Raw genomic sequence first — 18,249 nt, 5'->3', positions numbered from 1 at the left:
GTGCTTTCACCTACAATAGCTTTGTTTTTGCAGGTCAATTTTTTCTTTTTGCTGAACATTGTCCGAGTTTTGGTGACAAAGCTGAGAGATACCCACCGTGCTGAGTCCAACATGTATATGAAAGCTGTTAGAGCTACTTTAATCCTGGTGCCCTTACTGGGAATTCAGTTTGTTATTATTCCCTGGAGACCAGAAAACCGACTTGCTGGAGAAATATATGATTACATCATGCACATACTGATGCATTACCAGGTATGTAGCAGCTTCAGTGTAGCTGAATTGTTTGATGTTAAGCTAATTTACTCGAAGATACTGTTGCCAGTATCTTTGAGTTTTACCCTGAAGCTGAAATAACTGGGTTTTCAGTTCTTTTCCAACCATTTCACAGTATTGTATTGTCGGCATTTACACAAGCAGCACCACTGCGTCAACAGAAACAAGATAGAGGAAACAATGTGATAAGTAAAAATTATCAGTTCACACTATTTCTAAACTGTGGAGAGAAAATGAGTTCACAGACAGCTTTTATGTTCCAGCATAACTTCTGTTGAAGGGCTCAAATTGACTAAAATTAGTGCTGTGACCTTAATATTAAAATAAGCAGTCTTAGCAAACTGTTGTTCAGAGGGAATGCCAACACACAAAAGAAAAACCAGAGATAACTAAGCTTCATTTAAGAGTTATAATTCTATTATTAGGCAGTTTAAGTTATCAGATTGACATTTTGATTTCAAAAATGCTCTGAAAATACATTGTTCGGTAAGTCTAGTTTTGGTTGTTTTTTTTTTTAACAAAACAAGCCAAACCAAAATGCATTTAAATACTGGGTTATCTGGTTGACTGACTGGAATATATCCAGACCTATACTGACTAGGAAAGGCAGTTTTTCAATGCATTTGTGAGTAGTGGTCAACATGAGTGAATATGGTGACTAACTTCTTGCTTCTATTCATATGGAACGAGTAAGTGGAGTATTAAAGTATTTAATGCTTTAATAAGAAAACAGCTTAAAAAATAGTAGTGCTTTTTCCTTAAATGAAATTATAAATAAGGCAACCAAAATCTATGAACCCTGTCAGATATTATATATCCTGCTTATCATCCTTATCCCTTCAAAACTGTGGGTGCTCCTGCTGCTGCATGGGTAGAATAACTGAAGTTATAAGTCTACTTTAGAAGTGTATGACATCTTATATTACAGTTCTGCTTAAAAGGAATGACAGCTTTGTTACTTCTATTGTTGCCTGTATTGTTACTTTTTCACTTACAAGAGCTATAGAGGAATATCTCCAAATTGGTTTTTTGGTGACAAGTTATTTGATTGCAGTTCTAGCAAGTTAGGATAAGACAGAGTGTTACAATAATCACTTTACTCTTAAAATATCTTTTAAATTCCATGCAGTTGTTGGAGAATTGCAAAAGCAATTATAATTGTCTTAATTAAAAATTCTAATTGTGATCATTATGCAACAGAAAATCACCAAACTGAGGTTAAAATGGAGGCTGCATTGATGAAGGGGGTTGGGTGAGGGAGGGATCCAAGGCAGGAAAGTTTCAGCCCTGATGGGTTCTTTCTGCTCACACAGAAGAACCCTTGACACCTCTGCAGTATAATCTTGGTGTGCTCCCTGCTAGAATTTGGCATTTTGGAAGGGCCGTGCAGTTGTCTTGCTGGCTGCAACCAACTGCAGTCTTCCCTTTTCCACTTAGAGTGGATTTTTAACCAGTAACCTAAAATAAACATTCTTAATCCTTTCCCTAACATTTCTTGTATGCATATTTACGATCGATCCCCAGCCGTATAATCACTCCTCTGGTGCTCATTTTCTTCTAGGGCTGGTTCTGTAATTAGCAGAGATTGTGTGAGTTGTGTAATGGCTGTGTCTCCCCTCTAGCTGTTGTGCTCCCATGACCCACAGCACAGCCAGCCTGTGCAGACACCAGCAAGAGTCTGTGGGGTTTTGCAGCTCATGGCATGTCAGTCATCCTGGGAAAAATTACCCATCTTTTTTGGTGCAAAATGTTATACATTCTTCATTTCTGAACTGCTTAAATGAGAAAATTTTATGCCTTTTCTAGAACAGAGAGAGAGGCAAGTTTTCGCAGTACATTACTTCTTTAAGTGAACATGAAGGATTGATGTGTTAGTTATATAATTCATGTACACAGAAATGGTGCAAGCAAGAACTGCAGTCTATTGTAAAACTCAGAGGATTGAAGATAAGAAAACACTTGTTCACAAAAAAAACCCCATGTAATACTATTTCTTTCAGAGAATGGTTTTCCCAGCTGAAAAACAACATGCCAGTATTTTATTTTATTTTATTTTATTTTATTTTATTTTATTTTATTTTTCTATTTTTTTTTGTCAACAAGTTAAGTTTCCTCTGATGAAGTCACTTCTGAATAATAGCAGAAGTCTGGTTTTGATCTGTCCCACCCTTTTTGTGATGGTGTCATCGATGCTCACCATTTAAGCAGAAGTGGGTTTTCAAATATGGTTGTATGAACAATTCACAAACACTGAATATCTGCTCCATGTGTCTTTCACACAATAGACCAGTTCATCTTAACAGATCTGAAGAACAGATCCCTAAATTATAAAAGGAATGGAAGACTGGCTTTTGTGCTGCAAATGGGAATGCATACATTTTTCCTGACCACCTAGCCAACATCCAATTAATCCTCTAAATGCAGAGGGTCATATATCTTCTCACCATCACCAATATCAGCTCTTTAGTCTCCAGAATACTGAAATGAAAAGTACACCAGGCAAGAGAAAGATATTTTAACCATTACATTGTGGTTTAACCCCAGCTGGCAGCTCAGCCCCACGGAGCCACTCACTGACTCCCTGCACTGGCATGGAGGACAGAACTGGAAGGGTAAAAGAGAAAACAGGGAAAACTCATCAGGTGAGATAAAGACCATTTAGTAGATAAAACAAAAGCCACACATGCAAGCAAAGCAAAATACAGAATTCATTCTCACCTTCTCATGGCCAGGCAGTTGTTCAGGCATCCTCAGGGAAGTAGGGCTCCACCACATGTAAAATTAACTGGGACAAAAAAATGCCAGCACTCCTAACATCCCCCTTTTTCTTCTCCTCCCACTTTACATGCTGATCATGATGCCATTGATCTGGGATTTTCCTTGGATCAGCTGGTTTCAGCGTCCCCTCCCAGCTCCCTGTGCCCTCCTAGCCCACCCAAGGTGGTGTGAGATGAAAAGCAGCAAAGGCCTTGACTTTTGGAGGCCCTGCTGAGCCATATCTAAAACATCCCTGCATTATCAACACTGTATCTATCCAGCACACACCCACAGCAGAGCCCCAGACCAGCTACTGTGAAGAAAACTAACTCTACCCTACACAAAACCAGCACATCTTAACTGGAATGACATGCATGGATTGGGATGCTGTGGATGCATTGATGAACACACACAGGTATCTTATTTCACAGAGCTCCTAAATTAGGCACCACAAAGCAAACATTTGCACTCCACAAGAGCCAGTGAGTTGCAGATCTACCTTAAAGGACCTGATTTTCAAAACTTGGTCGATGATGCTGAAATCACATGAAAGATGCAAACTCCCTCGGGCTGTAAAGCATTAGGGTACCAGATATACCAGCTCCTTGCACACCTCTGGCATGAAAAAACATCTCTCAAATGCCTGAAAACTCCATCATGTTGCCCAATGAAGACAAAATGGTACACCTGGGCAAAGGGAAGGACTCCTGTGAAGGAGTGGCACGGCCAAAGCCCTTGGTCCAGCATGTAGCTGCATTCAGGTCTCCATTGCGAGACAGAGCAAGAGAGATGTGGCTTGTGCCTGATGACCTGGCAGGGTGTCCTGCACGTCTGCTGTTGCTGGGGCTGGAGCTGATGCTTCCTTCCCCCTTGGAACCACTGGAAACCTTTTGAGACGTTCCAGGCTGTAAAGAGATCGGGGTGCTGTGCTTCTGTCAGAGGTTCTGCTACCAAGGACCACTACCCCAGCTTCTGACTTCTAACATTTGTCCACAGCAGAGGCCTCACAAGAAAAAAGGAAGAGTAGAAAATTAACTGCATGATGCATCAGTTAGTGCCATATATAGACACAGTTCCCCCAGAGCTCTCAAACCAGCCCAGGGATGAATAAGCCTCAGCTTTCAAGCTCCCTACACCAGCTGCCCCATTCTATCTCTAGCACCTGCAAGCCAGGTTTTTAGAGGCTGTCAGGTGACATAAAATGGCACTGTCACCGTGGAGGTCTGTGAGGGAGGGATGGAGGAACAGGCCCTGAATCAACAGCAGTACACTAGCAGCTAAAGCTGCTCTTCTCTATCCCTTGGTGACTGAGGCTCTAAAAGTGTAAGTCTACCTCTAATGAGAAATTAAAATGCTATTCACCATAACAGCCTTGGTTTTTATTGGCAAATGGAAGGGGTTTTTTCTGCTGAACAGAAAATAATCACTGTCTTTTTCTCCACAAGTGAGATCCTTTGTGTGCCACTCAGCAGCTTCCAAGCAGCCCCCTCATGACTGCAGCACCCACCCTGCCAGGCAGGAGGATGCAGCTCAGAGGTGCCTGGTCTAGTACAAGGATATTTTGAATCTTTAGGGCATGGGTTTGGACTGCATATATATCCACACTGCCTCCAAGATTTAAATTCAGCTCTCTGTGCAACCTTATACAGAATAAAATTAACCCATTTAAAAGTAGTCTGTTAAAAATAGTGAGAAATTTCAATGTATTTTAGAAAGTATTCATTCCATCTGTTTCTCAGTTTAAAAGGAAATAAATATCCTCTCTAATGCCAAACCAGGCAGAAATATTTTCTCCTTCTGTTCAAACTTAAAGTTACAGGACTGCTTTTGACAACATAAACATTTTTTCTCTATCTTCTGTTCTTTTTTTTCTCTTTGAATTATTAGTAGTTTAAAACCTTTTTAATATTTTAAACCAATTAAGGTTAGGGAAAATATATTTTGTAAGCTGAATATAATAAAGTGGCAATTTTATATGAAACTTTCATGCAAAAAATGTCAGTAATGAAATCTCCATAGGGAGCAGGAGAAGCAAAGCATGAGCTTTGGTTGATGGGATGCCTCTAACATTTTGCTGCTGTCTTCAGCCCTCTCATGACAATCTCCCCACCTCAGTGCCAGCAGAAACTGCACAGATATGTTCTTTGCTTTGCTTATTTTTTTTCATGTAACATAAATTAACAATTCATAACGCAGTCATTTACCTCAGAGATGCTGTATGGGTGTGCTGTGAATGAAGGTGGTGAGAAAAGCACTGCTGTTTTTCTCAAAGCTTTTTATCTCTGCCAAAATGAGAGAGGTGGGAATGGGATGCACTTCTACGAACAACCTCAGCCATGCTTTTCTTTTTTTTTCTTTTTTTTTCTTTTTTTTTGCTGTCCATTCAGCTCCAGAAGTGAGAAGTAAATGGACATGGAGCAAAGTCCACATAGAGAATCAAAAACTGATTTTTATACTATGACCACCTATACATTATCTTCTAATATCAGTAATGAATATATGACCCCACTAAAATCTTATCAGCTACACAGTGTATGGTTGATTAGGTTAGGGCCCTGGACATGGTCAGGAACAGCAGGAATAAGTGCACCTGTATATGCTTTCTTGGTTTAATGGAGACATAAGCTTGAATAAAAAAGTAGAAAGAAGTATGAGAAACCTATGTAAATTTGTAGTATCTGCAATGGTATTTTTTATTTGTTCATTTCTAACATGAGTAAATTACTCAAACTTCTTTTCAAGACACTCATGTCTTCTAGGAGAGTGAGATAAAATTAAATACCAGGCAAGCAACGGATTCACTTAGACCAGTATAGTCACTTAAACACTGGAAAAAACTCAAAATGGTATTAATAAAAAAGGCATGTGAAGGTCTGAGAGCTGCTGTCTCTGGACAATCCCTATGGCATGATTCAATTGAAAGCCACATTCATTTGTTCTTCACATAGTTTCAGAAATAAAGAATTTCAGAGGAAATCATTGAAGGCCCTCATCCTAAAATAAATATATTCTTCATTTCAATTTTCAACACCACAGTCAACATTATCTAGCTGGGAGCACACAATATATCACAGGTTAGTTTAACAACTCCACACAGTGGCAGAGAGATAAAATTGACTTAGACATTTCATCCTCAGCAAGAGTTGTAGCCTGAGCAAAAACCAGTAGAAGTTAGAATTTGGAAGATATGTGTCAAAGATATATGAGAAATAACCCATGGGCCTTAAATTAAATAATTAACCAACATGTAGTCTGTCACATGTTTTAATAGATCCACTGTAGAATTATGTAGTCTGTAACATGTTTTAATAGATCCATTGTAGATCATCCCAAGCCCTCCTGGCTCCAGAGAGACAAAGCTGGTGTCTGCCACTGATATCTCTGTGGCTTTACAGCTGAAGATAACAATAGCCCTCTGAACTATGGGCAAAACTTCATGTATAAAAAGAAGAACTAGAACAAAAACTAGAAATAAAACTAGAACTAGAAATAGAAACAGAAAGAGAAATAGAAATAGAAATAATAGAAACAGAAAGAGAAATAGAAATAATAGAAAGATAGATGGCAGAGTCCAGAGGGCCATGGCAGATGGATGAAGAGCAATGGGAAAGACGGAAAAGACTACAGAAAATAATTTCTTCAGCAAGAACATGTACAACATGCATGGTCTCAAAATAACAAGAGGGCAGGTGTGCTTTCAGCTCACTACAAACTAGAAGAAAACCTGAAAGGGATGTGAGGCATCACGCCACCTTTATCTTTTCTGTCTGAAGTTGACAAGACAAAACATTAGTTAAGGGAACTGCACTCTTGAATAGGAGAAAAGTGGAGCAATTGCAGGATGTAACAAAAGAATTCCAATTCCATGCAGGAATTGAAATGGAAAATGGCTTCACTTCAGTAGTTCAGATTCAGTTTCTGTCTTAAGACAAACTGAGGTTCCCACATTCCCCCTAAACACTCTCACTGAAAAGCAAACTTGAAAAAATTTCCCAGCTTCTTTCTCTCCCCCTGCTTCTTTCTCTCCCCGTGCTGTCTTCTGATTTCCTACACCTCAAGTAGACCATCCCTGAGCATCCCTGCTCCCAGAGGAGATCCAGATCCACCTGGTTTGCCATTGTGGCTGACTGCTGCTAGTGATACCACATTTAGTAGAATAGCAGACCCCTGCTGCAAGGGTGCCCAGTGCAGTTCAAGAGCAGAGGTTGTGCCCAGCTGTGCACAGCTCAAACAACATCAGTACAGGCTGTGATCAACCAGCACACTTTCTACCCTTGCAAAAATTTTGATTTAGGAGTGTTTGGTCTGGCAAAGTCCTGCTTTAGAACTGGAAAGTTTTGTTTGAATTTCTGGAGCTTCTCAGCCCAAAACTTGAGGACAAACTATTGTGTATTTCTTACTGCATGGTGGGATTTGAGTTTTTTGAAAATACTCACTGCTTTGCCAGAATATAAAAAAAATCCTTTTATTTCTCACTATGTCTACCCTTCATCCTCATCCAAAGTGCTGTTTCATATTGATATTTGAATTTATGTAAAATTAAAAATTCTGCATCAGAGAAAATCTATTCAAGAAAAATAATTGTCAGTATTGAAGTGGTCAGCACTTGTCCAAACCAGCCTGTGTATCTCTATGTAAGCATTTTGTTAAAAAGTGATTCCTTACTCTGTTTGTGGTGCAAAATATGCATCTGAGAGTCCAAGGCATTTTGCAAAGCATTATCTACAATTCAACTGGTAATCATTTAAATGAAGGTTTTATAGAAAAGATACAGCTGCAAAGCTCTTCAAAGCAGCCCTTGGGAACATAAGCTGCATTGCAGTTTTTCCCTCAGTTTCACAAACTGTCATACATCTAGTTGATAATAACTGCTTTAAGTAATTTAAAATTAAAGCATTTGGCTCCCAGTGATCCTATGTAATGCTATTTTAATAAGAGTGAGTGCAGCTAGGACATGGACCAGTGTAACTACATAATCCTGAATGGCAGGCTCTCTGTGCAATTTTATCTCTTATTAATTTCACACTTTGCCATCTCATATTCCTGCCTTGGCCCTGTTAATTCTTATAGCAGTAGTGAAATGCTATCTGAACAACTCTGGTGATGATGAAATTAATTTAAAGCCATTTACAACCAAGATATGATGTGCAGTGTCTCCTTTTTTCTGCCTCCCTACCCTCTAACTCATGTGCTGTGGTAGGTTTTTTCCTTTTTCTGGCCACTTACACCTCTTCTCATATCCTCTCCATCCATACCAACATACCAGTTCACTTATCCTGACATACAGTTCAATTTAAAGCCTTCCTGGGACAGCTGGATTCTCTGTGTCTGACACTTGACTGGAGAGCTACACTCTGATGAGTGAGTGACAACATATAGGACAAAATTCCTGTACCATCTCTTCAGCAAAATAGTGGCAGTGTGGTTCTCCTCTGTAAGCAAAATACATACCTACCTTTTCTTTTCCTTCTCTACATCTCTTATATATAAATAACTTCATAGCCATAACAGATAATCTATAAAATATAGTAATACTAGGGGAGGGACAGTAAAACATTATGAAAAGACAACAAATCCATTTAATAGCACACCTGTGAAAGAAGGGGAATGTCTGTGGTCTGTGATGCAGAGGAAGTGGATTAATGTTTTTATCTTGTATCCATCAGGTCCAAATTTCCAAAACATGATCAAGTCTATATATTCTGATTCCTAAACTCTTTCCTTTTCCTTCTCTTAGGGCTTACTTGTGGCTACCATATTCTGCTTCTTCAATGGTGAGGTAAGTACATGAAATGCAGAAAATGAGCAGAACCTGTAAAATAGTCATCCTGCTGTTCATTAATGCAGATGTGAAGCACGTCACACTGCAAACTTTGAAGCCACACCTAGTTACTTTTACTCTCTACACACACCAGTGGTGTGCATTTCTGACAGCTCTGTGCAGAGTGTGACTGGAATATCCCTGAGCAGATTAATCAGCTCTGTTACCATTACAAAGCAGATGGCACCTAGTGAGGTACAGGCATGACACTCTTGCTCTGCTATCTGCAAGATTGAGATGGAGGTCTATGTAAAGGAGAAAAATGCTTTACACCCCTTCCTGCCCCAGAACAGCAGGAAAAACTAAAATACTCAATAAGAAGCAGAGAAGGCATTCAGAGATCTGTCTGAAGAATGCAGTGGGGAGCTCAGGCCAGAGCCATGTCAAATCCATCCCTGGCAGCACTGTCAGAGGTGGAGGAGTGCAACTGCTTGAGGTCCTTTGAGGATTAGCACTGGCCTTTTTACAGTCAATGTTTCTTGTGTAACAATTGAGAAATAAAAACCCTTGAGGCAAAGATCTCTCCCAATCTCTTACAGCTGGATCATATATATGAAAATACACATACAGTGGGTTTTAGATCCACTTTACTAAATTTTTTTTACAAAAAAATAGCAGGTTAAAATATGTCAAGAACCATTTAAATTTCTGCAGTAAGAAATTTTCCAAAGATGGTTGGCAGAAAAAAACTTTTTCAACACATCAAGAGCATTCAACTGTAGCGAAATAAAATACCATATATCTTAGCAAAGCTAGGAAGTCCATTAAAAAGTTCACTTTCAATCCAGACAGAGCAGATGAATTAGATACAGAACAAACCTTGTGATGCTAACACTCAGTAAGTAAAGGGAGACATTTGTGCTCCTGTTTATCCCTGTATATTATTAGAAACCAGCAAATTTCACGTAATGACTTGACCACACTGATGTTTTGATAGAGACTGGAAGCAGGGTATCTTATTGATAAGGTGTTACTGGCTGATTTGATAACATTCAGGGTAGCAGAGAGTATTAAATTCTGCCACCATTTGTCAACATCTCTGTACATTTGCCTCTGGTTGGCTCCCTGTGTAAATGTACAGAGAAACTGAAGAATAAAAAGGACGAGAGACCTCAGCTGCAGTTCTGTAGCATGGCTCCTCAGGAGGCAAGACAGAGAATGGCAAAATGTGAGCAGCTAATCACAGCAGAACCTCACACAAAGTGAGAGCTGTAAAGATCACACTACAGAGGTTCACAGTTTCATGCATCCAACTAAACAAAGTTGAAGACATGCACAACTCTTTTCCTAACACATTTCTGTCCCCAGTATCTGCAGGCTACTATCACCTTTCTCCTTCTGCTTTACTGTCATCACTCTGACACAGCTGAATATCCATGCCCTGGAAACAAAGGCAAACTTCTGATACTTCCTAGTATGGAGGACCTAGAAGAAAGTAGAGACCAGTCAGGCAGTTTTTGAAGCATCCTCTGCCTATAAGAGAGACTGCATCACTGTGTACAAGCAGTACTCCAGTATCTCCTCCAAACAATATGTTACCCCAAAATCCTGTTCCTGAACATTGCCTTCTTCACTCCTCCCAGTATCCCCTGCATTTTTTTCAGATTAGATTTTGCAAAACAAATTCCCTTTATGTTTTATAGCTCTACTGCAAGAGGTTGATTCTCCATCTTTAACGAGAACACCCAGATTTGTCTAGATTAAAGGTTGTAGCAATGTTAAAAATGAGGAAAGGTCACAATAAAATGCACTGAAAACATAAAGTATCCTAAAGTATGTTAGTTTCTTAGTTTCATCAAGTAGCTCTAATTCCAAAGTACTTTTGGCAAAGCTACAAAGTCAGAAGAGCATGCCCACTTTTACAATCCCAGAAATACAATTCTCAAAGTATGCACTAAGGAGTACATCTGAAGCATCTGCTTACCAATATGCATGATTGATCCTTGGTAGAGCAGCTGATTAGAAATATGGATCAAAGTCAGGCAGTAAAAACAAATGACTGTGAGGACACAGGTTTCTCATTCTTGCTGAAAGTGATTTTATTGGTGCTTAGGTACTTTTCACCATTACAGCCATTTTCAAAATCATTGCATCTGCTTCAGATTTGCAGATTGTCAATGGCAGGAGTGCTGGAAAAACTTCTCATTATTTTCTTCTAGGAAATTTTATTTAGGGAAGCTTTTTTTAGAATTTCCCATTAAGGTGAGCAGTATCAAAGATGACACCTCTCTAATACAGACTCAAGACAGTTTGGTGCTACTTGCAGCAGCACGTTACCCATAAACAGCAAAGTGCATGCACTAGACTAGCTGGGCTGGGATGGGCTGGGCTGGGCTGGGCCAGGAGAGGATGAAAGGTTTGTGATCCTTTCTTCCCATTTATTTCTGCAGTTACACAATCTATAGATATATAAGGCACAAAACCTATAGATAAATAGCAACAGACTAATGCCAAGCTGATATTAGGGCCTTCCAAAGGGAGCACTAATCTGAGTTTGACCAAGAAAACTGACCTAATTTCCCTCAGTCCTGGTATACAGAAGTACACAGACCAAAGACACAGTCTGGTCTTCAGTCATGATATAAGGTTCTTTCCAAGCTGCTGCATACATCTGCTGCCATAGAGGCTAAAATTATTTCTCATGAGAAAATTTAGTGTGGGGCAAGGAGATTAATTTTAGTACTGCAGAAGCTTGGCTAATCTGGGATTTACTTTTTTCCTACTGGAACATTTAGCTTCAAGACTGAAATACATGAAGCTTAGCCAGGACAAACAATGCTAAACTCAGAACCACTTTAGTGTGTTTTATAGTGCATTCATCACTACTGCCTCCCTAACCTCACTTTAGTACCATGAGCCCATCTATAGAAAGAAATCTAAAAATAATAATTAAAAAGCTGTACTAATGTCTGCATTCATCTGGAAGAACACATAAACAATGTTTGTTTTTTTACTTTCAAAATGAAAAATTTTCTTGTACATTTTGATATAAAATCTTGGTGTCCAGTAGAAATGCAGTTTCTCTGTCCAACAGCAACAGTTTTGTACAGATAATACAAGGTCTCTGCAATAGTCTGCTCACCAGACCACATCTTCAAGCTTGGGATTGCTTCTGGACTGCAAGGCTGGACAACAGAATGGAAAGTCTATTTGGGCAAAAAACAGCCATGTATCTTACATGCCAATGAGGTGTGAATGGCTAATAGAGAACTGAAAAACGTTTAAAGTCTTGGAGACCTGAGTAAATAAACTTGGGCTCTTCACTGCTTCAGTGGTTGCTTTCTTTTACCTGCCATCACAGTGGAAAGCATGGCAGGCATCACTGTGTGCCTCGTGGTCCCCAGGTGCCTCCTCAGTCATTAATACATGGTGGTTGTGCATGTGATTTTCAGAAATGCTGCTTACATATTTAAAATCCATGCCTGAATGGTTTTAGTTGGCACTGAGTTACGATCATCTGAGATTCTTGGAATCGTGGCAGAAAACTAGATTAGCAAGTTCTACTCGAATGCAGCAACTTGTACAATCCATTATCCATTTGTGGCCAGATTCTTTTGTACAAACAAGCAGTTCAGCAGAGAACAAAAAAAAGAAATGCTTTGACCTTGTGCTCTTACTGCTCTGTGGAGCCTTTTAGACCTTTATAATTGCACTTCTGATCATGGGCTGAACTGGAAGGGATGTGGCTGTTGTCTACCCATCAGACATACAGTGTAAGCACCACTCCCTCGGAAGAAGAAAATTATAAGCTGCTCTTGACAGGCCCTGTAAGACTCAGGGACATTGTTCTTCCCTCCCCAGTCAACCACACATCTCCAGACCTATGGCAGACTCCAGTTCAGCTGAGACCATCTAGGGAGCTTATCAGGAGCTTCTCATCTGCACAGCAACTCCTGTCCCCATGGAAGAGCAATCAAAGTCTTGGAGTCTGTGCAGGGGGCAGGGGAAGGAGAGGGCTAGGAAAGGAACAGAAAGTCTCTAAGAGTAGGCTGTTGCTGCCTTCACTGAAGATGCTGACATTAATCCAAATGGATGAAGTGCTGTGAAAAGCAAACATGGTCAGCCTGGGGCAGAGGTGAAGGCCCGAAGTGCACAGTGGCTGGTGACTGTGGTGCAGTGGGGGAGAGGTGGCTGCAGGCAGGCAGAGCCACTGTGCACACACAAGGTTTCTGCATTATCCTCCTTGTGTATGCCCTAGATGCCCCAGAGAGACATGGGGAAAGTCACTGTCCTAGTACTTCTGAAGATTTCTTCTTCCAGTCCCTCCCCATAGCTTTTGGGATAACAAAGCTAAAATATTCATACTGTAACATAAAAAGGCAATTTTAAAGTGACTAAAATCTTTACAAAATTTAACTAATGTAACATTTCTGTATCAAGTGCTGCCACTGCATTAGTCTTTGACCCAGTAATTCTTTCTCACTAATAAACTTGGGTGATAGTGTGATAAAACATCCCCACATGCAGCTATTTCATTTTTAATTTTCAACATTGGCATAGTAAACCTTGCTCAGGGCCCAAGTAATTAAATTTACATTGTGACCATATCCCTTTCCTGCGCTCGATATCTAATTAACCTCCACAGAGCCATTTGGTTTTTTCCTTTATGTGTTCGGAGAAGGTGAAGAGCAATACACTCTCCAAATGACAAACAGTGCCCACCTCAGCAGGATCACAGAAACTTTTAGACTCCTGTCATCACAGTGCCTTACTTGCACCTGCCTTCCTCTTGAGGAGAGGGTCATTGACATCAGATTATTGTGCCAAACTGCTGCTATTCTCACTTTGTGTTGTTCAGAATCACTGATCTAAACAAAAAGAGCCAGGATTTGCCCACTTTCTGCTCATGTCACAAAATTATCAAGAGCTGCCATGCATGGACATGCAGCTGGAGAAGACCTTCTTATTCCCTGGCAAGACTCAATAGTTTAAATCATTTCCTAATACCATGTATAACACCACTCTTAATGTAAATGTTGAATAAAATATCTTATTCTTATTATTATTCTAAATGTTGAATAAAATATCTTATTCTTAGCTTATTCTTAGCTGTTCAACGGTTGAAATATATATATATATATATATATAAAATATTATTGTACAATACAATATTACTGTATTTGTTGCCTCACTCTAACAGCGTGTTTCCCTGGCAGGTCCAAGGAGCTCTGAAGAGGCAGTGGGCACAGTACAAAACGCAGTGGGGCCAGAGGCGCAGAGAGCACTGTTCCACACGATCTACCTCCTACACGGCCACGTCCATCACTGAGGTCCCTGTGTACCTGTACCACCACGATGCCAACATTGAACACTTAAATGGGAGATATGCAGAGGACTCTGAACTCGTTGCATTAAAATCTGGAGACACGTCTGCCTAGCTCAGCACCAGCCACTGCAAACACATTGTTTCATGTTCTGCTTGTGAGAAAACTGGGGAGAAGGGTGGGAGTGTGGAAATCCAAGATGCTGTGTCAGAGTGCAGGCCCAGGCAGAAGGACACATCCTATTCAAACCACATCAACCTCTGACAGCAATGATGTTGAGGGAGTGTGATGCAGACCTGGAATAGCATTTCTTCCTGTGCATTGCAGAAGGGAGTGAACATGGACCTGCCCACCAGGCTCTGTAATCTCCACATCTCCTGATGTGGACCATGTGTATGAAGTGACCATCTGACATTTGTAACAGCCCCAGATAGCCAATAGCAAATAGGAAAGAAAGAACCAGTATGTGGCAATTGGAAACTTTCAGCACTTTTTGCTTTTGGTACTTTTCATTAACCCTAGATTTTAAACCATCAACTTTCACTAAGTGTAACTGACTTGGAGTCATTCATTTTTCCCTTTAAATGAGCTTGATGGCTGCTTAAAAGATTTTGCACATTGCAGGAAAAATCAACCATATGAACAACAGAAAGACATTCCAAAGTATTGAAATCTTGATGCTTTCCAAAGAATGCCACAAAATAATAACATCCCCGAAGGATACCCCAAAATATTATCATCCCTTTAGCAGGGGCATAAGGTAAATTAAGGTGAAATAGTCATTGCATACCAAGATCTCAAACCCCCTCAGAGATACAAATCAATTCTTCAGTCTTAATGACACAAGTCCTGAAGGCATGTCAGAATAGATTTTGTTTAACAATACTGGTAGTTCAAGAATATTTATTTATAGGAAAAATTGTCACCCTATTACTCTAGCCAGAAACTCATCATTTAGACACAATTCTCTCACTCTGAATAAACTGTGAAATTAGTTTGGGAATTATGTTTTATTTAATAGGCATTCTGAGTTGAGTGCTAGATGAATACCTGTCTCTGTAATAAATTTGTGATCATGGCTGAAAATGTTCCCATGAAAGAAATCAGGAATCAATACCTTAGCATGGGAAGCATCCACTTTTAGATCTGGTTGCTCTCCTGAGTTCCTAATCATGACATAGTCTTGCCAAAAAACTTTATGATCTATTTCTACTTCTATTGAAATTAGCACACAAATCCCTTTTAACTTGGATGAGCAATGAACAGCTCTCTTCAGTGTTCAGGAATGAGTTACGCAATAGAGTTCAGTGTAGACTTCAAAAACATGAGGCCATTTCCTCCACAGTGATTTGAAACCATTTTTAAATGTTGTATCCAGCCAGGCTGATTTTCCTTCCCTGACACAACCAGACTCAAAGCTTTACCCTTAATTTGTAGATTTTAAATGGAGAAAAAATGTACATGTCTAGCTACATGAGTCACCACCTCACTGGAAAAGTCCCCTCCAGGAGTGAGTTCATGAGGCAGAGCTGTAAAGCCAGCACTGTGAAAAGGGACCAGATTCACCCTGTCCATACATGAGGCAATGCCTTGCAGGGAGGGAGGCTGCTCTGTTTTCACCACCAGCACACCCACCAGCTGTGCACCAAGGCACATTGTCCCCAGAATGAGGAGGAAGCTGCCAGCTCTGCCACTGTAGAACAAAGGAGGAGCTGGGGAACAAGAAGGAGCTGTCTGCTGGTGGCGCAGATCATCACATGGTCAGTCCAGTGGAACGCTCACAAGAAAACACCATCGTGTGTGTTTGTTCAAGCCACATACCTATTTTTCAGACTTCAAGGAATACAAAGACAGTTATTTTTTCAAACAACAGTATTTCTCATATTGCTGTTTCTACTTTCACCAGTGAACAATACAAAATAGAGGAGCCAGTTGTTAAAGACAATAAAGTGGCTCTGCTATGAATCTGTATTATTCTGAATAGCTTTGGAGCGCACTGCACTTCCCAGGAGGGCTGCAAGAAGGCATTCCTGCTTTCTAAAGACACAAATGAGCTGATTGTAAAAGAAATGTGCATAATATAGAGAGTTTAATAATGAACATGTCAGTTTTGATAATGTAAAGTTTACAACATGTAAGTGCAAGTTGTTCCACAGTCAGTATGTTCATGTAGATGTACAAAATGGAAATGCTTTACCATTATACTGATTGTTTTCTTTCTTCTATAATGATATTTTCTTGCTCTGTTTAGTAGAGTGCTCTGAAAAGTCACATTCAGAATCTGAGGTTTAGGATATTGTTTGCAGCTTCGGTGTGCTTGTGTCAGTCTTTATGAAAGTTTTGGTTTCAGTCAAGGGATGATGATTTCACAAAAAAATTGGTAAAACATACACACTGACTTTAGGGCTGTCATCACACTTGGGTTTTGTAGAAAAGGCTGAGTTTTAAAGGTACTTACTGAGTAATTTCTAATCAAAATATTTTCCAATGGGAAATGCTATTTTTCTTCATCTCAACATGGTTTAAAATGCCATAATTGCACACATAAGGTACATTTTATTCTCTGCTTTATAAATAGCACCATACACTAGTGACAGTAATATTGAGAATGCTGATACAACCTCAATAATTCCAATTATGACAATAGGCTGATTTGACTCAAATAGATTTCACAAGAAAGGCAGAAACATATAATTAATGTATCAGTGTATCAAAAAGTATGGAAGGAGCTGACACTTGAATCAGCGGATTCAAGGTGTATTTTAAGAGGAAAGCAACCTTACATTTATCACCTCTGCAGTACCTGCTTCCTCTCAAACACCACACCCAACACATGAAAACCCAGTTTAGTGAGCATTTGCTCTTGCAGAAGGTTTTGTGTGGTTGCTCTGAGCAACCAAATCTATCAGGAAGATAGATTTAGATGGCTGCTGGTTGTAATGCTTTATGAGATACAGAAACACAGCACAAATTAAAATATTTGTTGTGGCATGGGATGTTGAAAGTAAGACTTGTTTTTTATTTTATTTACTTAATAAATATATTTTATCTGAAATAAAAGAGCAACAAAAGTACAACAGGCAATTTTCTGTGTATTAAAATTGTTAGCAATAATGCTACCTTAATTAAAATGCTACAGAGTGCTCACATAGCAAAATAACTCTGCTTTAGGATAAGAACAATCCCACAAAAGTGGTGAATTTCTGTTCTCTTCTCCCATTCTTTGCCAGCCTCAATAAACAAGATATGAGCAGACTTACAAAGATGGATATCTGAAACACTGAAAATGTGAAGGTAACTACATTTCCACTGCTGGGAATTTTCAAAATTTGGTGTGTCTTTGTGAAGCTAAATACTGCTCAAAAATTTGAGGATTTGTAACCTAAAAGTCATTTGCGCTGAAACGGTAATTGATCCCAAGCTAATGAGAATCTACAGTGTGAACATGCCCTCTCTGCTCTCTACACAACTTTTTATGTATTTCCAGATGGATCCCAGATCTGTATTTAGGAACTCCTTTACTGAGCATTCAGAGCATAATTGAGAAAATAAAGTAAATCTCAGCATCACAAATACAGATCAGTATGTTGCCCTCATCCTAATAAAGAACAGCTGTTTTTACCTGTGAAATCAAGTGCTGAGAAGGTTCCAATTGCTGAGCATGTCCTACTGCTAAAGGAAAAGGGAGAATAGGGGTGAAATGAGTAACCAGGTTGTGGTATTGTGAGTCTCAGAAAACACAGATCAGCACAGTCAGCACTGGGGATGATTTAGGCCCAGCTCACCTGCCTTGGCATAAAAACCATTTTGATGACCTTCTGAATTCCTGTCAAAATTTATTTTGCATTATTTCATAGCAGCAAAGATGGGCACTGTGCTCTGCTGGAGCAGGAAAGATTTAATTCTCCCTATATGCAATTTAAGATTTTCTTCATAATCCAATTTCAGGACCTCACAAGCCTATCTTTAAAAGCAACAATTATCTTCAACCAATTTTTAAAGGACATCAGCATTGATTTTAAGTCTCTGGTCCTTTTTCTCTCACTGCAAGCAAAAGCAGCTTTGAGAAGTGACCACAAAGGTTACTTTGTTTAATGCACAATGTCTGCCCATGTGTGACTACATGCAACTCTC

The 18,249-nt window shown here is 39.6% G+C and overlaps 1 protein-coding gene across 1 annotated transcript in view; it reads left to right on the top strand.

The window, feature by feature from the left end:
- The window catches only part of CALCR (calcitonin receptor), a 160,294-nt gene extending 142,549 nt beyond the window's left edge, over nucleotides 1-17,745 (top strand). The window contains exons 11-13 of the mRNA XM_066553410.1: nucleotides 34-252; nucleotides 8,768-8,809; nucleotides 14,008-17,745. Coding sequence (XP_066409507.1) covers nucleotides 34-252; nucleotides 8,768-8,809; nucleotides 14,008-14,229 — 483 coding nt within the window. The 3' untranslated portion in view covers nucleotides 14,230-17,745. The remainder of the gene's footprint in view (nucleotides 1-33; nucleotides 253-8,767; nucleotides 8,810-14,007) is intronic.
- Nucleotides 17,746-18,249: the final 504 nt, after the last annotated feature.

Source organism: Molothrus aeneus, chromosome 1, assembly GCF_037042795.1.
Source record: "Molothrus aeneus isolate 106 chromosome 1, BPBGC_Maene_1.0, whole genome shotgun sequence".
In the NCBI taxonomy this organism is placed as follows: Eukaryota; Metazoa; Chordata; class Aves; order Passeriformes; family Icteridae; genus Molothrus; species Molothrus aeneus.
This window is presented reverse-complemented; position numbering and strand designations above follow the sequence as displayed.